General features: G+C 39.0%; 1 protein-coding gene and 1 non-coding gene across 18 annotated transcripts in view; both read left to right on the forward strand.

Annotated features, from left to right (window-relative positions):
• Window positions 1-25,180, forward strand: part of TLE4 (TLE family member 4, transcriptional corepressor) — a 150,476-nt gene that overhangs the window by 116,700 nt on the left and 8,596 nt on the right. For all 17 annotated transcript variants that reach the window (XM_053575846.1, XM_053575853.1, XM_053575870.1 and 14 more), the window contains 6 exons: window positions 12,105-12,224; window positions 13,214-13,267; window positions 13,741-13,893; window positions 14,977-15,109; window positions 15,624-15,817; window positions 16,266-16,342. In XM_053575846.1, coding sequence (XP_053431821.1) covers window positions 12,105-12,224; window positions 13,214-13,267; window positions 13,741-13,893; window positions 14,977-15,109; window positions 15,624-15,817; window positions 16,266-16,342 — 731 coding nt within the window. The remainder of the gene's footprint in view (window positions 1-12,104; window positions 12,225-13,213; window positions 13,268-13,740; window positions 13,894-14,976; window positions 15,110-15,623; window positions 15,818-16,265; window positions 16,343-25,180) is intronic.
• On the forward strand, window positions 15,355-15,458 carry LOC128580050 (U6 spliceosomal RNA). Its single transcript, XR_008378410.1, has one exon. It is a non-coding gene; the product is annotated as a U6 spliceosomal RNA (small nuclear RNA).

Raw genomic sequence — 25,180 nt, forward strand, 5'->3', positions numbered from 1 at the left:
TTTCAAAGGCAAGGAGACAGGTGCAGCAGCTCTTCAGGCCTCCATCTGCCCAGGTTGGATTGCCACAAAGGCTTGGCCACTGTCTTTTAGACTGATTGCAGAAGTAAGCATGAAAGAATGATATGTTTTGCCACTTCATGTAGTTATTTAATTGTCATGACTCTGTTTGGGTCAGTATAACAAAATACCATAAGCAAATAGCTTAAATGGAAATTTATTTTCTCATAGTTCTGGAGGCTGGGAAGTCCAACAAAATGCCATAAGCAAATAGCTTAAATGGAAATTTATTTTCTCATAGTTCTGGAGGCTGGGAAGTCTAAGATCTAGGAGCTGCTAATTAGGTGTTTGGTGAGAGCCTCTTTCCTGGTTCCTAGGTGGTCCTTCTAGCTGTTCTTCTATGGTGGAAGGGGCAGAGAAGCTCCTTTGTGCATCTTTTATAAGGACACTAATCCCATTCTCGAGGGCTCCACCCTCCTGAACAAATCACTTTAAGGCACTGCCTTCAAGTATCACTCCCTGGGTGGTTAGGTTTCGACTTACGAATTTAGGGGGTTGAGGAGACTGTCATTCAGACCATAGCAATAACAATGTAAGATAAATATCCTTATCTCCATTTTACGGGCATGAAAATTGAGGTCTTCAGGGATTAATTTGCCAAGAGTCACTACAGCTGATAAATGCTAGCCCTGAGGATTGAAACCAGAGCAGTCACTCACTGTAGAGCTCAGGCTTATTCTATTCCATCCTTTAAGCTCTGGACTGTGCAACAGTAGTTGGAAAGCTGGTGTCTTACTTGTCTTTGTGTCCCCAGAGTGTAGCATGTTGCCAGCACAGAGTAGCCATTCAGCTAAAGTTGTAGGATTCCACTGGTATTATAACACAGACTCCTTGTAAAGTCTTTGTTATGCTACAGATAAAGGAGTAAAGCCTCATTTTCTGTCTGCCAAATAGCATTGAAAGTCCTTGGCTGCAACCCACTCTATTCCCAATGGAAAAAAATCTGTGGGTATCTGTTTTAGCAAACTTTGTCAATGGCTCAAATGTCTGTGATACGACATTTGATTAATTCTGTGTTCCTGGATGCTTTCTTGCACGCATCAGTTTGTGGGATCTTCTGCATCTCTATTACTATGCCCTGTAAGCATACAAACTGGAAGAGGCTTGGTTGTTGGCTGCCTTAGCAGAGGGGCTGTCTGTGACGGAATGGTGCACACACGTGTGGAGAAAGACAAGAACCCAAAAATCAGACCTGTGCATTGAATTATTTTTATCTGTATTAATTTGGCAAACACTTAATGAATTGTCCCTGCATTATAAAATGCAGGATGTCCTTGGAACCATATTTAGTATTAAATATCTGAAACATACCATTGAGCTAGTGTTTTTTTTCTTTTTAATAAAATAGTGATTGATCAAATATTGTTTCACCTCATTTCTCTTTGTGGTGAGTGAGAATATTTTCTTCCAGTCCATTTTCAGCATGTTGTTGTTACCACACCATTTAGCTCAATGCCAAATTGCAGTTGGCTCCATTCATTTCTGTTTACTGAGAGGCGCTGTAGTGATTAAATGTCACTGGGTACACTGAGTATACAAAAGTAATTAACCTAAAAGGACATGTTAGAATAAGGGTCAACAACCTCTTTAGCCCATAACACCACCAGCAAGACAGAATATTGACAGAGGTATTGCTGGCAGGACAGCGGGTGAGAGTGGGGGACAGGATGCTAGGGGAGACTGAAAAAGGGGAAGGAGAGCAGGAAAGGTCACAGAAGCAGGAGCCACGGGCCAGTGCTCGCAGTTGTCTGGGATGGATGGCAAGTTGAACAGGGTCGATTATATTTTAGCCCTCTAACCTATGATAATTTGTGGAGGGGGGCAGTGAGTGATAAGATCACAACTCTTACCTTTCAACATTTCAGCACTGGTTGGTAGAATGCTCTGGTTAGAACAGGGTAATTTTGACATATGCTGGGTAGATCATCCTGTTCTTCTCTAGAATTTTAAACATTTTGCCAAAGCCTCTTAGATTGTTAGATCTAGTGTCCTATGAAAGCTACTGCCTAAAATATCTGTAGAATGAAATGATGTTATATCACTGAGTATCTGTATCTCATTTGTTTCATTCCTGAGTGGATTAAAGTCACTGTCAGTCACAACTGATTCTAATGCTTTATGTTGCTTTACATGATTTACCTAAAGCTCTAAGTAGTCATCTATGATTTTAAAATCAACCAATGCAAACAAACCTTCCCTTTCGTCGTTTTAAAACAAGCCCCCTTCCAAGAACAACTCACTTAAATATTAATGATGAACCTTAAGACTGAGGTTTATCTGCCTCATATTTGGCTTTATCTTTTATCACCTGTGTGTGGTAACTTACTACCCAGTTAAAAAAAAAGGTGGGGAGGAAGAACTAAGGATGTTTTTTCTTTTACCACATGTCTCTGGGGGGAATAACATTTCAGGTCTCTAGTGAGTAGCACAGAAAAATTGCTGATGCTTGTATTCTTCTCTGGTGAGTCTGTCAGACAGAATTCCTTCAAATCCTGCCCTGTCAATGGCCAGACCTCAGTAATACTTATTTCTCATGGTCAAAGACACTGAGGAGTGTGTGATGAGAGACAAGGAAAAAGATAACCAGTTGACAACTGCCTCCCTCATATGGAAGATTTATTTGTTTTTGAATAAAGAAAAAAATTGGTGGCCTTGTTAACATTTATTTAACAATAGGTGTTCATTGCATTGCTCTTTGCATGTCCACCCAAAGGCTAACCCTGGCACTGACCTTGAGGGAGGGGCCTGCATCCTGGATTGGTAGGGGTTGGAGTAGTGAAAGGGACCACCTTTGACTCTTCTCTACCCAGTAACATTCTGTTCTTTGTTTCAGTTTTGTTGTTTGCACGGTTTCCTCTTAAAGTCTTTTCAGCATAGTCCTGAAAATTGTCATTAACCTCTCATTTTCAAAATTGCCTCTTTGGAAGGTTGCTCACCTCCTTTAGTATGCCTATGTATACCTGCACATGTGTCTGTCTGTCTGTCTCTCTCTCTCTCTCTCACACACACACACACACCTGTTATGACAGTTATAGTGAGCGCTAAAGATAAAGAAGACATGGTAGTTCGTGCCTTTAAGAAGTCTCAGTGTCATGAAAATAATATGGGAACAAGTAAGAAATATGAATCAAGTTTTGTAATCATTTTTTTTGTTCAGTTACTATTAATGGAGGCAACCACAAAGTGCCGAATTTACTTGGTGATCAAAACAGGCATAGTCCCTGCCTTCAAGGAACTTCTATTAAAGTGGATGAGTCAAGCAAGTAACCAAAATAATGGCCACAATAACAATGCCAGGAAGGAAGCACACAGGGCCTATGATGGATTTATAGGAGGTAGCTCCTTAGATAGCATCACAGATAAGACTTTTTTGAGGATGTGACATTTTAAATATAATAGCCTCTCAGAGCATAGGAAGAGAGAGGGTTCTTGCAGAAGCCTGCATTAAGGCTCTGAGAGGTGGACACGTTTACGGTGTCCAACACTTTGAGAAGGTGACTTTCAGATGAGATTGGAGAAAATAGGCAGGGGCCAGATCAAGCCCACTACTTATTTAAGTGCTAGATGCTTCTCTTAATAGATGTTGAGACTTCAAGAACTTATAGACCTGCATTGTCTAATATGATAACCAAAGCCACATATGGCTTATTAGCAGTAAGATGTGGGTTGTCCACAGTAAGATGCACTATGAGTATAAAATGTACACCAAATTTTGATAAAGACTGAATACCAAAAGAAAGATGTAAAGTGTCTCATTAATAATTTTGATATTGGTTACATGTTGACATTTTTGCGTTAAATATATGATTTAAATTGTACTGTTTCTTTGACATTTTTAAAAATCTGGCTATTAGAAAAAATAAAATGTGATTTTATTTCTGTTTATCAGTGGCATTCTAAAGAACTCACTTAAATATTTTAATTAAGAACCTAATACCAATGGTTACGTAATTTATCATTGAAAACTATTTAACCATTTTGTGATGATATGAAGAAGACTAGGAGTGCCAGATTAGCAACTTAAAACTGTTAGGCAGTCTCCCTTTAAATTGATATGTTGTCATGTTCTTCTATGTTTCTGCTGAATTAGCCTCAAACATTATGTAGCGTATATTTGCATGTATAATGCATAAGACATAAGCATAAGCCATATCAATATCAGATTCTGTGGAGTGAACACTCTGTGGAAGAAAAAAATGTTTAACCTTTTAAATAGATTAAAACAGTTTACCAGAGGGAAAAAATAGCAACATGAAAAGACTTTCTTTCCCAATAAATTTTAATAGTTACTAAAACGAGGATTCTGGTCCATTAAGAGATAACATGCCAAGTCTTAAAGCTTAGTCACTTATTTTCCTTTGGAACTGCTACCTTACTTCAACTTCTTTCAGAGCAGCTGTTAAGAGTGTGTTGATTGTTTAATTCCAAAAAACACAGTACAGAAATCAGTTTAAAGCCAATTCACCTTCCCAGAAAAACCAGGAAGGAAATTTTCGCCCGTCATTCCTGCTGTCTTGTTTTTAGGGCAAACTCATGTACTGCATCATACTTGCCAGTGAGACTTAGTAACATTGGGTTTAAGGCAGTAGTTGTGTAAATAGATTAGGATATATTTTATAGTTACTATATTGAAAAATGACAATCCTAGAAGGTGTCTGGTACATGTGACTATAATTTAGACTGAATCAACATAACAAGACTTAACAGAATTGGTATTAATGAGGTCAGGGAATTCTTGGTGAATGTCAAAAGCACATAGGAGTGTTAGGTTCTTCAGACTTTTAGGAAATCTATTGGATTGAAGGGCATGAAATGGCTTTGGGGAAGTTGGATGGTTTAAAAGATGTATGCAGTACAAAGTTGTGTGCACTTCGTAATTTTTATTACATTTTGTGATGGACTGTGCCATCTCTAATAATCAGGAATTAGGAGTGAGATAACTTGATTAATTTAGCTTGTGATTTGGGTTTTCCTCTCCATCAGTGGTAAGGGGGTAGATTTCCCCTCTTATTCACCTGGTAGCGTCCTTTGTGGCTCGCAGCTTGGGCCACTTGCAGACTGGCTATCAAGAGGGAAGCTGAGCTTCCTACCTAAGAATCAGCCCTATATATTTGGCATCAAAGCTTCAGATTCGCATCAGATTCTAACAGCTCAGCTTGGCCAGCTAAAGTAACTGTATTTAATGAAATTTCTGGGGAAGAGCCAACAACTTTATTCCAGGAAGGGGAAGTAACAGTCTTGAAACCCCAAGAGGACATTAAGATAATGTTCTAATTTAAAATCTATTTTATTGATACCTTATAAATTATTAGGGCATTTTATCCTGCCCAAGTAATACATAATACCATGGCTATGAAAACAAAACATGCATGACTGAATACCCAAGTACTATATTTTCCACAATATGAAGGGAAAAAATTATGTAGGACTTACATATTCTAAGTATTTTGACTTACAGAGCACTGAAAAATATAGTGTATATTTCATCCTTCAGTGTATGTATTTCATGAAATGTTTCATGTGTTCCTGTGCTTAGTGGGTTGAATACTTGTGAGTAAGTTCTTGAGTGAAAATGAAGACTTAAGAAGAAGTTCATTAACTTGTCCAAAGTCATTACATCCTGATACTGAACCCAGGACTATCTGACTCTCATACTCATACAGCATGACCATTATAGGTAGACACTGGCTTGCTTTTTAATTATTCTTCCATCAGTTTCTCTGGTTTGATAATATTTTTATTATCTGCAAAATAAATTTATTATTATTTTTTGAGACAGAGTCTTAACTTTATCACCCTACGTAGAGTGCCATAGCTTCACAGCTCACAGCAACCTCAAACTCTTGGGCTCAAGTGATTGTGTTGTGTCAGCCTCCCGGGTATCTGGGACTACAGGTGCCCGACATGACACCCAGCTATTTTTAGACCAGCCTGATCACTTTTCAGGCTGGTCTCAAACTCTTGAACTCAAGCACTTCACCCGCCTTGGCTGCCCAGAGTGCTAGCATTGCAGGGATCAGACACTGTGCCCAGCCTAATAAATTTATTTTTGACTCAAGTTTCTCTTACTAGGAGAGAAGCAGATAAAAATACTAAAGAATATATTCAGGTAATGTTATAGAAAGTGAAATATTTATTAAGAATAGACTCATTACTTCATATGGAGATTATGTTAAATCTTCCTTTAACAAGGGCAGGTCTTCATCAAAGTCCCACTTATTATTGAAGGTGAGTTTTGATTGATGTTAATTTGTAAAAAAGCAACTTTTGTGAAGTTTATATACAGTTTGTGCTCTTAATGACCTTCTTAAACAGGTTATATTAAAAAAGTTATTGTAGTGAGCAGTAAACTGATACCAGTGATTGGCTAAGACCCCTACCATATTTAAATTTTTCACCACCAGCATCCTATAAATTTTAAGTTAATTTACATAAATTTTCAAGTGTTGAGTCCCTTTGTGCATTTTGACCAAATAATTTTCATCTTAAAGTTTTTATATTTAATTTTTTCCAATTGAGATATTCTCTGTTTATCTCTTATAAATGAGATAGTTATATGTTAAAATGTTTTTTCTGTTATAAAGAGCTGTATAAATGCAAATAGAAACATTTGCCATAGTATGGTACAATAAAATTAACCAGAAATGCTGCTGGGATATGGTACTATGTTCATTTTGTGTACATAGGTTTGTTTGTTCAGGGTATTACTTTTACTTCAGAACTTGCTGAAAGTATTTTTAAAATTTGCTTTGAAGACTAGTGAACATGATTGACTCTGCATAAGTCATGATTGTAGAGCTCATCCTCCTGAAGGTCAGTTTTTCTAGTAGGAGGAATGTGTGGAGTCCCTGCTTATCTTTGTCAATACCTTTGACTTTCTGAATTCAAGAAAATCGCCAGTTTTCATTTCAATTTTAGGCATAGGTCTTTTGTTTTTCTGAAGGGTTGCAGAGAAATTGAGATTAAGGGCTTTAGTTATGGGATCAGTAAAGATCTACAGTGGTCATTGTCCACCTGTATCTCTGTTCTCCCTGCTCTCACTGTCATAAACAAACTCAGTTGAAATTGTCCTTGACTCAGACTGCTGAGAATTTCTGTGCTGAATGACCTGTAGTTTGAATAACAATACAATATATCATCTAAACTGAGCTGTTCTTGAGAGTGAAGGGAAGTTCGGACAACAGGTGTAGAAAGGGTAAACCAGGACCTGCAGTCACCCTAGCCAGATTTTCATGGTGCCCTCTGCCACCTCATTATCTCTTTCATCAGTTTGAGAATTGATTTGCCCTTTGTTACCAAGTAGATAAGGTTTCTGAAGGCCACAGCTGATGAGCATAGCAAATGAGTTTTAGGCTTCTTGATCATGCTTGCCTGCTTGACCTTTAACATGTTCTTCCTGGTCATTATCTTATAAGTGGCTGGGAAAGTCTGAGCACTGCACCTTGGCCAATGGAAAGCAGAATTAGCATGATGTGCATTTGAAATCAAATTGGAAAGTCCATTGTGGTGGTGGTATTTATAGCCCTGTCTCAGTGCTATATTGAACCATAACCTTGTTGTGATTGTCAAAAGAAGTGTTTTGGTTAATAACTGCTTATTAAACCCTATCATTATGAACCACCTGAATATGGATGGTGAGGGGAAACAGTATGCAAATGTCTGGAATAGTCCTTAGATGAGGTTTAAAATAGAAAATCCCTTAGAGCTCACCACTCATCATCCCAGTCTCTGTAGTAAACAAAATGGGCTGGACTGCAGGTTAGAGCATGGAATGAGTTGCTGTTGCTGAGGGGTGAGGCTGTATGTCTGGAACTGTGGCTTCTCCTTTATGTGGATTATATTTCTATGTCCTTAAAGCAGCCCTAAGTGAGTGAGGACTGGGTGCTGTTATCCCAGACTAAGCAATATCCCTGCAGCTATACAGCTATTAAGCGAAGGACTCAAGACTTAAACCCAAGCAGTCTGACTCCAGAGAGATGCTCTTGCCTGCTATTAAAATCTATGCTCCCTGTTATTAAAATTAGCTAATTATAACAACATTACCTTCTTTGAGGAAAAAGTGGTTACTTTATGGGATTGGTCATCTTTTATCTTGAGGTGGCTGGGGAGTAAAGGTAGAGAGAGGGCCTGTGCTGTCCCTTTCAAGTTGCTTAGAATTATCAGTTTTCTATCTGACTTCAAACTAGGGTCTGGAATTTTCTTATTTTAAAATGAGAATCTGGGGCAGCGCCTGTGGCTGAGTGAGTAGGGCGCCGGCCCCATATGCCAAGGGTGGCAGGTTCGGACCCAGCCCCGGCCAAACTGCAACAGAAAAATGGCCGGGTGTTGTGGCGGGCGCCTGTAGTCCCAGCTGCTCTGGAGGCTGAGGCAAGAGAATCCAGAGAGAATCGCGTAAGCCCAAGAGTTAGAGGTTGCTGCAAGCTATGTGATATCATGGCACTCTACCCGAGGGCGGTACAGTGAGACTCTGTCTCTACAAAAAAAAAAAAAAAATGAGAATCTGATTTGTTAAATTAGGAATATCTGTCTTTAAAGTTTAGTTAGGCTTTCAATACAATAAGACTTAAAAAAAATTATTATTTTTTCCTTGTTTTTTTCTCATTTGTTTTTCCCCCTTTTTCTTTAACTGAATACATCTACCCTGTTCTTTTTTTAATGTGCCAGTATGAGTATTTACTTTTTCATAATACAGAGCTTTACTAAACATTCACATTCATGATATTTTGCCTTCTAGGGATCAGCCGTTCAGCCATTGCTTATGACTATGATTCTTGATTCATAACAGATTTGCTAAGATACACACAACACATGCATGCACAGTAATGACCAAAGACTTGTGTTTAGAGTTATAAGAGAAATAAAAATGCTTTTCTAGTAAAAGTATGATTTTATCAGTATTTATTTAATTCCTCCTGTGCACATGCCCAGCAGAGATCCAAATGGACTTCTGGTGACAGAATGGTGGACTTCTGAGATTCATGACGAGAGTCAGTGCCAACTCCAATTTGATTCCAGAGCAATTACGTTATTAGAACCTTGCTGATTGCCCTAGTACCATTGTGCAGCTTAACCTTTAATGCTAGTGATAATTAACTACTTTATCATTCTACCAGGAAACTCCAACATGTAACTCTGTTCTACAGTAAAATTTAAAAGTGCTGCCTGCACAACCAAAAGCAGCCAGTTTAAGAAAAATAAAGCTATTTTGTTGTACATGTGTGCTAGTAAATAAGTATAAAAATCTACATAGGCATTACTATTTAGTATTAATTTTCAGAAATTCATCATTGTTTAGAGATTTTGAGCAATGTGTAAATAACTTTCAGGAGAGTATATCAGAATCATAGTATTCAGATAGTTGTTTATCACCTGCATACAGTTTTTCTTCTTTTTGTAAAATGTCAAATTAGTTGGATTGAAGACAGCTAGAGGTAGGTAAAGGAATAAAGGTGAAGAAGGTGCTAAGCTTGTCATATTACCAATTTCAAGGATACCACTGCAAACTCTTACTTTAGGGATTATTCATCCAAGTGACCCTCTAAAAAAAATGTATCATCTGAATTTTGGATTAAGGTTGAGAAGTACAGAGGGGATATTCAGTTCTTTGTGTTCAAGAACATTTCTGGGCAGTTCTTTAATGCTCACTGTGTTGGGTGCCCCCACTCTCTGTGAACCCGCCACCTGAAGTGGGAATGGCCTTGTAAACATAGTGATAAATTTATTGCGAGTATTTCACTTAATGGGACAACAAAATGTTAAGGGAACAAAGAGGAATGAGACGTTAAGTCTTTCAGAAAGCATCTGAGGAATCTCTGAAAGGTGACATTAGAGCCAGTTCTTAAGAAGGGCGAGCTGGATTTCAAAAGATGGATCTTAAGAGAATGGGCATTGCCATAGTCAGGAGAAAAGGCTAGAGGTGCGATGAAAATACGTGGAGCTTTCGGGAACACCAGCACACAATGCCCTTGTAGGAGACAAGGCCAGGGCTCTAGGCTGGGGTGTGGAATGAGGACTTAGGAAAACAGCCATTTTCCCTCTGCCGACAGTAGGAAACTGTCCTTGTGGAGGAGGAGTGAGAAGTGGCCAAATCTCTCTTTGGGAAATATGAATTCAGAAGTGAGGGTAGATTGTACAGGGGAGAAAATAGAAATGGGGTTCTGGCACAAAATAGGTAGTAGCGCACAAGTGATGTTTTCACACCTTGTTGCAGTGATCATAAAAACCTCCTGTGTTGGGTTGTGTTCTAAAAGTGAAGCAGAAGCGTCGAACCAAGCATTGTGGCTTGGGAATAAGGTTGGGAACCAGTGGAAACATACAAAACTCAAGACGTAGGTCACTTTATAGAACTGTTTGGCTTGTAATATTTTGCTTTCATCTTCAGCCTTACTAAATAAGCCTGTGGTATTTTTTGCAACTAACTTTAAGGTTAAATGTTTAATGGGCATAGTTATAGAGTTCGGTATATACAGTTTCCAGAGTATTCATATAAAATTGGCTAGCACAGCAGGCAAAGGTTTAGAGACCCCCCACCGCACCCCCCGCCCCAAGCTCCAGTAGTGGGCACCTACTCACTGGGTAGGTGAGTCCTTTCTCCCCGACTAAGCTCCTACCTGTGTACCTTGGGAACCGAACACTTATGTCTTGGTAGCTGTACAAATCAAGATGTAGAAAATGTCTCAATTTTCCTCTAATGGTGTGCTTTGAACATGTAGAGATGCCCCAAAAGAAACTGGCATTATGGTTCAGGGAAATAAAATGGAGCCAGATATTCTGGATGTTGTACTGTCTCCCATAGTTCCCTAAGAGGCCCTTGTAGACTTTGTATATCTTTATAAATGTTAATTATTAACAACAGATAAATATAAAGCAAATAATAATCTCAAAGAGTTAGACATACAAGAAACAAAGTTATACATGAGGAAGATTATTGATTTGGATGTCAAAGATGTTTTGGTGGAAATTCTTTGTTCTTCCTAGAACTTTTTCCTTAGACATTTTATCTTTAGGTATTCTTTCTACTGCTCTTTCTTACCCTGGGCTAGGTTAATTTCACACTTGGGAGCCCTGCCCTGGTGCCCTGCCTTAGTGGCTTTGCTACTCAGGCCTTTGCTGTCTGCTCTTCAACAGGGCAGCCCTGCTCAACCCAGTTCCCCTCACACTTAGCTGTTACTTAGGTCTTCCTTCTTGTCTGCCTGTAACATGCTAGCCACAGTTAATCCCAGTTTTCATTGGTGATTTCTTCACTTCTCATCCATGACTTTAAACTCTTGCACCATCTAAATGTGCCAGTTACCATGTGGCCTTTATGGCAGGCATACTCTCTGTGCTTCAGATAGGTAGGTCACCATGTGGCCTGAGCTGACTGTGATCCCAAGGGGCCTGCCCTGTCTTTCTCTACTCCCTGGCCTTATGGGGTTCCTGGATTTCTAGAACTTAAAAAAGAGCAGGCTTGTGAAAAAAACTGTCAGAAAGGAATAATGTTCATTTTTGCAGTTGTTTTTCTTGCCACTCTGCCATAGGCCCTTAAACTGTGGGGCCGGGCAAAACCTGTAAATATGACCTTCATGTCATATGACCACCATTTTTGATTGCTCAAATTCCCAAAGACTACCTCTCCTTTTCCATTGAAGAATTACTGTTTATCTCTTACGCTCAACTGTATTCATAGTTCTCTGTAGAAGCTTGAAATACTGGCTTCCCAGCTTTCTAACAGTGCTTCAGCTGTATCATGCAAACATGTCTTTGGGACCAAACTCCTTCTATTCTGAGCTTATACTCTCCCTGCCACCCTTTTTTATTCCACTCTTCACACTATCCCATCTCTTTGCTTCCTCTTACCTTGTTAATTTTTTCCCCATTCCTTTCCTCCTTGTCTTTTTTTCCTTATCTTTCTCTGTACCTTTCATCTCCTCCCATTCTCCTGTCTCCTCTTAACAGTTTTGCAGTTGTGTACTAAAGAACAAAAAGGAAAGAGTCTTAAGTAACTAAAAAAGTCACTCTATTAAAGGGGTGATAGTTTCTCAACCCTGTTTCACTTCTAATTCCAGAGCTCTTCAGTATCCCCATCAGCCAGTTTCCGAGGTGCTGAGAAGCACAGAAACTCCACAGACTACTCCTCGGAGAGCAAAAAGCAGAAAACTGAAGAAAAGGAAATTGCAGCTCGTTATGTAAGTTCATTGCCTTGCTTTTATTAGCAACCATTTTGCCCTTTGTCTATTACCAGCCAACACTAGAACACAGGATGACAACATCCTTAAACATATTTATTGCCTTTATAGCTCTATCTCCATTGGTGAGCTGAAGTCCAATGTGTATACAGGTGCATGTATATGTGAGAGAGTAGAGTGCTTCATCTGGTAGCTAATAAAAGACATGGACAAGTTATTATTTCTATAACAGTGGTTCTCAGCCTTCCTAATGCCGCGGCCCTTTAATACAGTTCCTGTGGGTCACAACCCACAGGTCGAAAACTGCTGTTCTATAGTATATTTTCTCCCTCCATATATTTCAAAGTAGTCTAATTTTGTGTTTAGCTGGAAATGTTAAGGAAAATGTAAAATCATAGAAAATTTGTTAAAAAGCCTAGATGGATTCATATGCGTCAAGTTTGGTAGAATATAATTTCTAAAGATATCCAGATTGTCCCTAGCATGGCACAAAGCTCATTTGTGTTGGTTTCTGGGCAGGTCCCTGAGTGAAAAGGGACAAGTTGGATGGGAGTGGTATGGACACAGGTAGGCTCTGCTCATCTTCCTTTGCTGGGGGGCTTAGGAGGGCTGCAGACCCCATGAAAAGCTGGAAATCTGGATTTTTACCTGCTAATTTTAACATTGTGTCTACTAACTCAGTTTTTAAAAATACTGATAGACCAAACCACACCCATCTGTAGGCTGGATTTATCCTGGGCATGCCAGTTTATAGCCTCTACTCTAAAGTAGAGTAAACAAGCCATCAGTTCCAATTTTTTAAACTCAAGGTTGTAACATTATCATGTGGATTAAAGAAGAAAATAGTATGTTTAAAGTGTTTTAACATTGTTTGGTACAGTTCATTTTCATAAGATGAGGAAGAAATCTGAACTTACCTAGGGGAAATATGACTAAAGATGTGGTATTTTGTGGGGAGAGGAGGTAATGCTTCTCGCTTCTCAATGCAGGACAGCGATGGTGAGAAGAGTGATGACAACTTGGTGGTTGATGTTTCCAATGAGGTATGTTTGTGGCTACTTTAATTTCTTGCTCTTATCCAGCTGTAACAAAGACCAGTGTCCAAACAATTAATATTTAAAATGTTTTCTTAATTTCTTAAAGGGACTCACTTTTTATTTACATAAAAAATTGTTTATTACTGATTGTGTAAGTTACTGGTCCTTTTTTGTTGCGGTTCTTTTCTGTGAAGTATTTTAAGTGTCCTTCTTCTGTCACAGTGAATGTATACCAGATATCTGTGGTCAGCCTGCAGATTTTATTGACAAGTAATTTGCAGATTGATGGGGGTTTGGTTTCAATAAGTACTATAAATATTGTAGCATTTTCTTGGGCAGTTTCAGTGAATCTTATCTATTCCAGAACATTTTGCACTGCTAAGCTATTAAATGCTTTTAGGCTAGAGATGTTCACAGTCAAGGACCCCAGCATTGTGAATGTGCTGTGCTGCATTACTACCCATGATGTTCCTTTGTAGGATCCATCTTCCCCTCGAGGGAGCCCAGCACATTCCCCAAGAGAGAATGGCCTGGACAAGACACGCCTGCTCAAGAAAGATGCCCCAATTAGTCCGGCCTCTATTGCATCTTCCAGCAGTACTCCTTCCTCCAAATCCAAAGAACTTAGCCTTGTAAGTAGCTCTTTACCATCTTTCTGAGTGGTGCCCATTTTAAGATGATGTTTGGGTTTGATTTTGATCTTAATTTTTTTTTAATTTTTCACATTTTTCTCTAAGACTTTTATGTTTATGTTTGGTATTTAATTGCAATATTATGCTTGGAACAGAATAAGTTTACTAACTTGTCAGTTACAGGTATTTGTTTTGTGATACTTTTTGCTATGATAGGAGAGGGATCTTTCTTAGTAAAGATGAAAAATGTACACTGAGGTTACAGAGATGGATTTGTTGCCTGTGGTTTATGGTAAATTTAGTTTGGGGCTTAGATATGATTTTGTTGCTAGCTTTGTTTGAATTACCAAGCTACATATGACTGTAATAATTTTCCCTTCCTATCTAAAAAGTAATCTGTCATTTACAAGCATCTACCTTGACTCAGACCACAAATCACAAATGCAAAATGAGTCAGGATAATCTCTCTGCACCTTCTTCCTCTGTGGCTATCTAGTTAATTGCATTTTTGCATGGTACATCTTCTTTTATACTCAACCAGTTATTTTCTTGTAACACAGCATCTTAAAAAAAGGCAAACTAGTTTTCAAATAACTTCTGGAATTCACAGTTAAAGGAAAGGAAACCTCTCAATTTGTCTGCAAATTAAGAGGGAGCTCGATTAAGTTTTTTCCTTGTTGTTTTTTCTCTTGGCCTTCTGGCCTTCTTTTAATGACACCTGCTGTGTACTGAGTACTCCTGATAATTCAGGGTTGGATCCTTTTTCTAATGGGACCTTTTTGACCAGGAAGCCTCTTGTGATGTGAGCAATCTACCAGGAGCCCAACATTAAGCTGTTCAGTCTTTACTAAAGACAGTCACAGTCAGAGAATCAAGGTTCGTCATCCTCATTCTTCATCTGTCCGACTTGGACCAGTTTCCTAGAAATGAAAGGCCCACGCTGAAGAACCTCTTTTCTTTCTCTTCTTTTTCTTCTCCTTTTTTCCTTTTCTTTTTTTCCCCCTTCTTTATCTTTTCCATGTTTAGCATTATTATTAAAAGCATATTCTAATTGTTGTTGTATTTCTTTATATCTCTTATTAGAATGAAAAATCTACTACTCCTGTTTCAAAGTCTAATACCCCTACTCCACGAAGTGATGCGCCCACCCCAGGCAGTAACTCCACTCCCGGATTAAGGCCTGTACCTGGAAAACCACCGGGAGTTGACCCCTTGGGTGAGTAAGAAAAATTTATTTCTATATATTTGTGGTTCTGTTTTCAAAGATTGTAAAGCAATTTAAAGAGTGCGATAAAGTAAAAGTAATGACAGTATTGAATGCTTGTTAGGCAGAGTTGCTTAACCTGAACCAAGTGTCTGATACCAATCCTGTCTGACACATGGTGGGTGGTCAGTAAAATAATGTGAATGAATGAAGTCTTAAGAAGCTTTGAATTACTTTTGGAAAATGTTAAAATACGCATGCTCGCTTCGGCAGCACATATACTAAAAGTGGAATGACACAGAGATTAGCATGGCCCCTGCGCAAGGATGATATGCAAATTCGTGAAGTGTTCCTTATTTTTAAAGTAATTCTACTCCAATTATAAAAATTGTTTGACATGTAAAAAAAAATGTTAAAATATGGTCATTGAATCATGGATTCTATTTTTAACATATCTAAGAATGTCTTCAATAGCATTACCTATGTTCTTGGTCGTTCTTTCTCTTCCTTCCATTTGGGTGTGCAGCCTCGAGCCTAAGGACCCCAATGGCAGTACCTTGTCCATATCCAACCCCATTTGGGATTGTGCCCCATGCTGGGATGAATGGAGAGCTGACCAGCCCCGGAGCTGCCTATGCTGGGTTGCACAACATCTCCCCCCAGATGAGTGCAGCTGCCGCTGCTGCTGCTGCTGCCGCCGCCTACGGGAGATCACCCGTGGTACGTTTTGGGCTATTACAAAAATATTTCAGAGCACAGAGAGTTGTCGTCTATCTACGTGTGTATTTATAAATTAAGCCACATGTAATTGTGCCTTCAGATTCATCTTTTATAAGGTGAGGGAGTTTTTATGTCTTTAAAAAAAAATCAATATTTTGGAAATTTTAAACCTACAAAATTATCACATAGTATAATGAATATAATGAACCCTCTGTTTCTATCATGAGCTTCAGTAATTAGTATAATTTTTTTCATGTACGTTCCACCTCTCAGTACACTACCATCTAAATGCCTTGTCATTTCAGCAATAAATACTTCTGTATATATCTCAATCTAAAATCTTATTTTTAAAGAATATCGTCTCCCAGATTTTAGAATAGATTTTTTTATGAGTGAAGTGGGTTAATGTGTAACTGTGCATGTTTTTGTTACTTGGCTTGGATTCTAGGTGGGATTTGATCCACATCATCACATGCGTGTGCCAGCAATACCTCCAAACCTGACAGGCATTCCAGGAGGAAAACCGTGAGTACTTTGTGTCTCTGTGTTGTTTGCATGCTAAACTCTGGTCCCTTGCTGGCCCATTAGACTTCCATCACTGCTAGATGGTACCTGGGGGAGGGGCGGTCTTCCTGTGGTTTGCATTTTTTACCTTACAAAGTATTTTTCTTTTATCACAAGAAAACAGGTAATGAAGTAGGGGGTTTTGTATGTTTAGTTTAGAATCTTGAGCTTTAATGTGGGAATGCAAATGACAGAGGGATCTCCAGCAGCAGGCATGGCTTCTGTGCGTCTGTTGCTGATTTCAAGGCAACTCTTCGTTCAAAAAGTTTTATTATATGCAAACTTGGGTGCTCAACATTTGAATATATTGGAAGCAGATACTCTAAACTTCAAAGGCAGAAAGGAAATAAGTGTATTTATGCTCAGTTCTGTTTTCAGAAAAGGCAACTTGCTCGATTGGCTTCCTATACTAGATGCTCTGGGCATCCATAGTATGTCTTCACATCCTCCTTGAGTTATGAAGTACGAAATGTGACGCATCAGTTCTGCAGCCTCCTTGTACATTCTGATCTCTGTATCTCATTCCAAATCCTTTATTTTTAATACACCCTTTTATTACTAACGAACCACAGCTCTTTGCTTATTGCCTTTATCTTCCCAGACATGAAGACTTTTACTGTAGAGTAACAGTGGCATTTCCTTTTAAATCTCTGGCTTTCTCTCTCCTCTCTTTTGGGAAGCAGACCCGCCTTGCCTTGTTAGTCACATGTATATGTTTGTTCGTAGCTCTTTTAGTGGGTTTTCCCTCTATCACTGTATATTGTATGCATGCCACCTCCCAGTCGCCAATGCTATCCACACTTGACCCTCAAGAGTAGCTAAATGCCCTGTCTTTCAGAGGCTTTCCTGCCTTGAAGCATTTGCTCTTGTTAGTCCTTCTTCCTGTAACACCTTTTCGGTGTCTTACCATCTGTCTTAGTCCCCTAAGACATCATCTTATCAGAGTATTCTTCCCTGACAGACTTCCATGAAATATCCTCCCTATTCTTCTTCCCTACTCCCCTTCCTTTTTAATGCTTATTTGTTGCCATTTTCTTCCTCTCCACACCTGACTATACGAGACCAGAGCAGAACTTTCTGCTATTCGGTTATAGAAGTTACTCCACTGCTTAGAATAGCACCTGGTTCCTGGCCCTCACAATATATATTTGTTCAGTAAATGAATGAGTGAGCATATGCCACCTCCCCCTTCTCTGACTTCTCATTGCTTGTTTATTCACTACCTCACACTCAGGCACTTAATTATCACCCTCATGCTTCCTGTGTATCCTCTTTTTCTCCCTGTGTTCCCTGTCTCCTTAGGGTTGAACATGCCTGACCTTGATCCTTTCTTTACTTTCATCTCATCAATCAGATTCTTGGTTCCTCCTTTCAAAACTTAGTTCTCTGCAGACTTACCCAAAACTTCCTCATTGCATCAAACAGTGCAGGTTCCATAGCCAAGTTGTTCAGTAAATATTTGACTGATTAATAAGAGAAACAAGGCAAATTAGATTTTGAGTTCCTTGAGAGTTGAAGGTATAAATATCAATTAGCATAAAATTCTGTGTACCTGTGTGTGTTCTGCAAATAGTTGTTGACTGACAAGTCTTATTGACCAAGAAGTCTGTTGTATTTGAAGGTGAAAGTTGAGTGTATTTTAAACAGTGACTAAATAACAAGGTCATAGGGATTGATCAAATAATGAATCATATACCTATGAATTCTATATGAGCTTATAGGTGAGATTAGAAGCCCTTTAGGGAAGAAGTACCATCCCCTTTTCATAGTTAATCACTTAGGTAACCAGCAGTTGCATCCAGAGATACCAAATAACTACTGGAGAGAATGAAGTGATACTTTCTGCCTCAGCTCTGAGGCCACAAAAAGTATAAGTGTATAGGTGTTATTTAAAGAAGCAATGACAGTCTTGGTTTAACAGCAGTTCCCAACCTGAAGAGTCGCGACCCACAGGAACTGTATAAAAGGGCCGCAGCATTAGGAAGGTTGAGAACCACTGGTTTAGGGGTTTTGGCCATTTAAACTACTGGTCTGATTCAGGATGTGCTTCTGGGCGATGAGCTGAGCTCCTTTTCTTCCTCCAGTCTTGGCTTTTGGGTTAAGATCCTATTGGGTAGGCTAAGGGATTGGACTGTTATTTTGAATTTTGTACATGGGAATGATATGTTTGAATTTAATGCCATTGGCAGATGACACCTCACTAGGAATACCAAAATTCAATGGTCAACAGAGTATGGGTTCAGAAGTGTGGCAGATCCGTGTTTGAATTTTGACTCTTACAAGTGGCCCACAGGGAAGAGTGCATGTCTTCATGCACAATTTCTTAACTTTGTGAGCTCAGCTTGGCTCTCTACTCATCTCTGAACCAGGGATGTGAGGACGATAGGATGGGGTAAATTACATCCATGTTTTCTGTCATTGGTGTGTCTTTATGTAATAAGATCTCAAGACATACAAATTTACATTCATTTATATGCATATAGATTTTTGTAACAAAAATGATTATAATGACTATGTGGGTCTCCAGATCATAGGAAACTTTGCCTTGTGGATATTTGTTGAACAGAAAACTTTAAAGTATGCTAAAACATAATAAATCCTCTGACAGCCTCCCTCACCACACCTACTCACAAAGTAAGTGCCTTTCTCCAGGCAGACTTAGAACAGTTGTGTATCTCTTTCCTAATTATTGTTAACAAATAAATTGCTAGATATTATCAAAAATTATAATTAAATGCTTGTTAAAAACTAATGAATAAAGTAGCATTTATTTGACGGTTTGCATTGGATCCTCTTGTTTCTTCAGGTAAATTAGCAAAGGTTCCACTCCATATGTAATTGGAATGACAATGTAGTTTGATTTCAGCATATGCCAAAAGTGGACTCTCTCCCTCAATGACTACTAAAATGAGACTTCAGTGTATGATGTACAACTAATTGATGAAAACCACAGTACTAATTGTGTGGGCTATGACGTGAATGCAGCAAAAACAAAAAGCTCTCAGGTTAACGGGTTGCAGGCTGCTCACAGTTCATAAATCTTTCTCTGTTGTATTTGTTTGTTTTGATAAAGCAAGATTTTCATAATGAAAGTAATACTTGATACATGGTAAAAACCATCAAGAACTGTTGATTGTCTAACTTGTGTGTGTTCCTATGCTGCTTAGAACCTGGCTTTCTACAATACCACAAAAGCAAAATACCCAGACTTTTTATTTGTAAATTCAAGGTCTAGTTCCATTTTGTGAGATACTGAAAATTTGGAGAAGGTGTTCTGAATCATTAGAGAGATGTGTACAGCATAGCAGAACGAGCTTCTTAAACAGAGTGAAATGAATTGTAGGTGGGAAGGCCAAGGACCTTTTTCAGATACTCTGGGTATTCATTGAATGATGATCAGTTAGAATAATTACTTAAGTGTACATGTTTGAAAAAGAGGAAATTGCAGGTGCTGGGATTGCCCAAAAAACTGTTCTGTCAGAAGTCCAAACTTAAAATTTTCTTCTACTTTTCTTGGCACCATTTTTGCTAGAGAGCCATTCTTCACTCTTAGCAGTTTCTCCTGTGGTGTGAGTGTGTCAAGGGGAGTGAAGATGACTGTATTTCTATGACTCCCTGTATCCTCTCGCTTCAGCTCCATGTTTCTCGTTATTTGTTTGATGTCTCAGCTAGGCATCTTCAGTGTGTTTCTTGGCCTTGTCTAGAGTCTTCCTTCCAATTTGCCCCACCCTTGTCCCCCCCTTTTTGTAAACTACTAGTACCTTGTTTCTTGTTTCCTGAGAGCAGAAACTCAGTTATTACTATTGGTTTTCCCTGCTCACAGTTTATTGATTAAGTCCTACAGAATTGTATACCCAATATTTCTTCTAGCTTGCCGTCCTCGCTTTTGCTTAGTTTAGGTCCCCTGAACCAGATTATTATAATAATTGTTTATTATTCCTCTTGTCCATCCTACTTCTTGCTACCAAGTTTATTTTATGAATGGCTTTGCCCAGTAATGTCATACTTGTTCTTCCCAACAGAAAACCCTTCAGCAAATTCTGGGAGGGTCTCAGCTTAGCATTCTCAGCCCTCTCTTTTGTAGCATTATGTTGATATAAAGAAATAGATATTGTTTATTTTGTCAGACTGTGCTTGGGTAGATCCTCCACTCACTAATTGAGGGGTTGTTACTACATAAATGAATTCTTGAATTAAAACCAGTCCAGGGGTTTCCTAGATCATTTCCCCTTACCTTTTTGCAGTCCTGTTCTCTTGTATTCTGACCACCTGAAATGTTTTTTCCATGTTCCTCCCTCTTTGGTAAAATACTTCTATTCTTTAAAACCCATCTCTGGTACCATGTTTCTCGTGAAACATAAACTTCATTTTTTTCTTTTTAAATCACGTAGTCATTTCTGTACTTAGTCTCAGCATACTTAAATTATAAACCAGTTGTGGGCAGGGCCAGATATCTCACCTAATTTTGTAAACTTAGCTTGACATTAATGTTAGAATATGTGGATAGGAGATCTTAGTACATACTGTTGTATTTAATTTGACAGAGAATAGTCTTTGATTGCTAGAAATGTTGACTTTCTTTACATATTCCAGGACTCTTTGCTAGTTACAAGGAAAGGGCCATATTATGTTCTTAATAAAAAAGCAGGCTCTTGGAAATTACTTGGACTCTTTAAAAGAAAGCTCCAAGAACATGATAGGTGCTCACAGAGTGGTTATGGCTGAGTTATAGAATGTCCTATTGAAGACTTTGAAGAAATTGTGTGCCTGGTTTCTTAAAAATTTAAATTCTCCAGGCTCTTTAAAAACCATTTAGTGATTCTGGAGGGGAGTACAGGATTGTCTTTTCAAATAAATTATCATTAAGAATGTATAAGACCATCTAAACTTGGAATAACCTTTCATTCCTTTAAGATTTAGTCTTCATGACCTCTTAATTGCTAAATCAATTACCCTTTTTCTCAGTTGTCATCCCCTAGAATTTCACCCTTTATAAGCATTGCTACCTTCCACTCCTTACCTAGACTGAAACCTGGCCTTGTCCTGTGGTTGCCTCTTTTAACTGCAGCCCTCTAAGGGTGGCCTTTCACTTCCTTTACTGGCCTCAAGGCCTGTAGTGGAATTGTTAAGGGCTGTAGTTTTCACCATCCCTAGGCTCTTCTAAAAGATAACTCTTGTACCCTTTTGTGAAAATCCTGCTCCTTTTCATGCTTGTACCATTTGAGTACCCCCACTTGGCCTTCCTTTCCTGGGCTATTTCTCCATATGTTAGACTTGACACGTGGTTTTAAGAGTCTTTTAGTTAGGGCCTGCCATTATCCTGGTTGACTCTGATACTCCTTAAGAATATCCCCCCAATAAGTTCATTTTGGATCTTGGACCATCTTGTCTCTAGTGAACATCTGCCCTTTTTGACTACAATTATCTATGACTTAATAAGCTCATAAAGAAGAACTTGTTATCACCCCTAACTGTATCACCTCCAGAATCCAAACATTCATACAGTGCAACCTCTGTACCTCCACCCAACTAAACTGATCTTTGAATTCCAAATTCTGTTTCTGGTTGTTCCTATTCCTAAGCCACTGCCTTCTCCCTGGATAACTGCAATAGCCCCCTAACTAGTTATTCTTTATTCTGCCACCTACAATTTATTCTTTACCCAGCAACCAAATTATTTGAAAACATTAACTGAATCGTGTCTTAAGTCTTAAATTCCCGTTCTGCTTAATTTCCACACTCATCACAGCCTACAAGGCCCTTTTTAGTCTGGGCCCTGCCTGTCCCTTTACTCACACAGTGCATTCCGGCTTCCTCACTTGTTCTGCTTCAAGGCCTTTGCACTTAACTGTTCCTTCTCACTGACACGTTACACACACACATATACTCAAGGCCTGTGTCCTTCCTCCATGTCTCAGCTCCCTATGCTGCGTCCTCAGACCGATCCCAGACCATTGCTCTTGGCATGTGCCTACTACTCTCTTCTGTCTGCAACCATGTGTAACAACGTTTACCACTGTCTGAAGTTATTTACCTATTTATATGTTAATCTCCTTCACCCCGATATAGACTATTATAAGGATAGGGACTTCTTTTATCTGCCTGATAAATCCCTTGTGTTTTCCTGTCATGTAAGGTGCACTGTCTGTGCATTCACTAAATTTACCAAATTCAATCCCACTTCACAGCACCTATCTTACAAATTGTTGAAGATATTCTATTCCCTGGGTACTTTGCACAAGGGTGCCCAAAACGAGTATAACTCTTGGCAGCAAAGAAAGTCTTCTGTTATGAACTGAATGAAGTGTAAAACCTGCAGAGTTGGTAGTATCAGTTGATTTATCCAAAGTGATTGAATAATGTATGTTTTCTTTTTTAAATATTGCATTGTATTTAAGTTGTGTTAAGTTGAAGGCTAATCCATGCTGCTAATTGGTTATAGTTCTCCTTGAAAGAGGCAGTTTGTACTTTGAAACATTATTGGGCTCTGAGCATCCTACAGCTTTGACAATGCATCCTTTCACAATCTACATCTCTGATGGCTTCTCTTTTTTCCCAGATATATAAGCTACTTCATAAGTTGCTTCTGTGGCATTATCCAGGTCATACCACTGCTTGTAAGAATTGTCTTTCTCTTTGCTTTGCTTTTGTTTTTTATCTTTTAATTTCTACAATACAACCTTGTGCCTCTCCCTTTAATTTAAAATGTTTGTGCTCCTTCTGAGTGTTATCACAAAGCAAGGAAATCATCTTACCTTTAGCAGAAACAAGATAATACTGCAATTCCCAATCATTAAAAAAAAACCATTTTCTCCCTTCAGTGTTCTCTAGGTCTTATTTGACATGATGGGCTTTTAAGCAGACACAATTAAAAAATACTATTGAGCTGTGCATCTATTCATAAATTCCACTTTAAATAGAAACACAGTGCACTGTTGACAAAAGGTGATAGCGCAGACTGGTGTACTTGGCCCTCATAAGCTCTCACCAAGCAGCTTTATACAGTAGTGGCGCCAGTCAGGCAGGGGAAGTTAGAACTAAATCATGAGCATAGCAGCTGTCAGTTTAACCCTCGTGTCTTACTAATGTTCTAATTTTGCAGGTCTGGGAGGATTATTTCATCAAAACTTAATTTGGTATTTTAAGTACATTCGTTTTAGAAATTAAAGATAAATATAAAAGGCAAAAATTTGTTAATAAAAATAAAAGGTTTTGTTCTGTAAAACTTTGAGTCAAAAGGCTACACTTAAGGACTTAGAGGGCCACAAGTTCCCCACCCCTGACCTAGAACATATGAGACATTTATTAAATATTATCCATTTTAAATAAATGGATAATAAACATGGCCTCTTACTGTTGCCTTCATATTTGCCATACTCTTTATCAGCATTCTGTCTTTAGATGATTTACACTCATTCTGTATTTGGTAGCCCCATTGGCTATTTCCCTGTCCTCTTCACTGTCAAATTCTCACAGTACTGTGGAACTTCTGTTGTTCATAGCACTGACCATCTGACATTTTGATAGTTACACTGAGTGAGCCTCTCACTAATGACTGTGCTCCCCACCATGGGTCCTAACTTCCAGAGAACAGGGTATGTGATGTGGGTTTCTTTCTTCCCCCATCCTTAGCATAGTGCTCGGCATGCTAAGATACTTGAGAAATCCTTGGTAACCGGATGAACCTCCTAGTGAACTGTCCTAAGTTGGCCATCTTCCCCCTCTTTCCACTTCATTGCCTCTACTGATAATTTACCTCCCCGACCGCTCTTGCTGGAAATTCCTGAAATGTCAGCATTCTCTTGGCTCCCACATCTGGTGCACTTCTCGCTGCATAGTCTGCTCCAGGATTTTTTTTTTTTCTTGGCTCTAGCTATATCTCTTTGTGAATGATTTCTAATCTGACCTCTCTCCAGAATCATAGCTGTTTGGATTTCCATCTGCCCTCAAGTTTAAGAAAACCAGATTCTTTACCTATTCACATGTACCCCTGAGTTATGGGTCCTGGTCTTCTTCACTGGGTAGTGTGGTCTGCCTAGTTACCTGGGTTCTGAGCCCTAAAGTCCTCCTTAGCATCTCTCTTTCAGGTCACATGTCCAGTGTGTCTTTAGGTCCTGTTGGTTTGACTCAAGTAATATCCTCCATGCGTTGGCTTCCTAGCTTCCTGCCTCCTTCTGCCTGAGCAAGTCAGACCTACCACTTTCTTTTACAGCTCTCTGTCATCTGCAGAGAAAGCAAAAGCTCTCTACTGCCTATACCCACATCTTCACAGCCACAGTGCCTAGCTAGTCTTTTCTGGAAACATTCTGGTGGTTGATGAGGGCCCTCAGCAATGGGCTGAATTTGGATGAATGTGACCAGCCTATAGATTTTTTACCTTACGGAATCCTAAACTGTTTTAATTTGATCTTAAAGCTTCCCAACAGTTTGATTCAAGTTCCTATTCTTTGTGTATCTTCAAGTATTTTCTTCTAGGTATGTCTTTTGTAAACTTATTCCCATAAGCAGAGCACATTCCCAAGCTCCATGCCAACACAGAATTTCCAAAAGTGGTTATTGCCCATGATAGCCCTCAGAACAGGCCACGCTGCCTCCCACCCGCCACCGGCATCTCCTGCTTCCAGAAACCCAGCATCCATCACGGCAGCCTGACTAATCCTTGCCTAACTTCAGTGCTCTTAAAATAAAGATGAGCCTATTGAGGGAATACTCTGACTTAAGCTCATTTTAGAAACAAATGCTTCCACAACCTGAGGCCTTTCCCTGAAAATGAGCTAGAGATGGAAGTAGCTGCTGATA

This window comes from Nycticebus coucang, chromosome 2, assembly GCF_027406575.1.
Source record: "Nycticebus coucang isolate mNycCou1 chromosome 2, mNycCou1.pri, whole genome shotgun sequence".
Taxonomy (NCBI): Eukaryota; Metazoa; Chordata; class Mammalia; order Primates; family Lorisidae; genus Nycticebus; species Nycticebus coucang.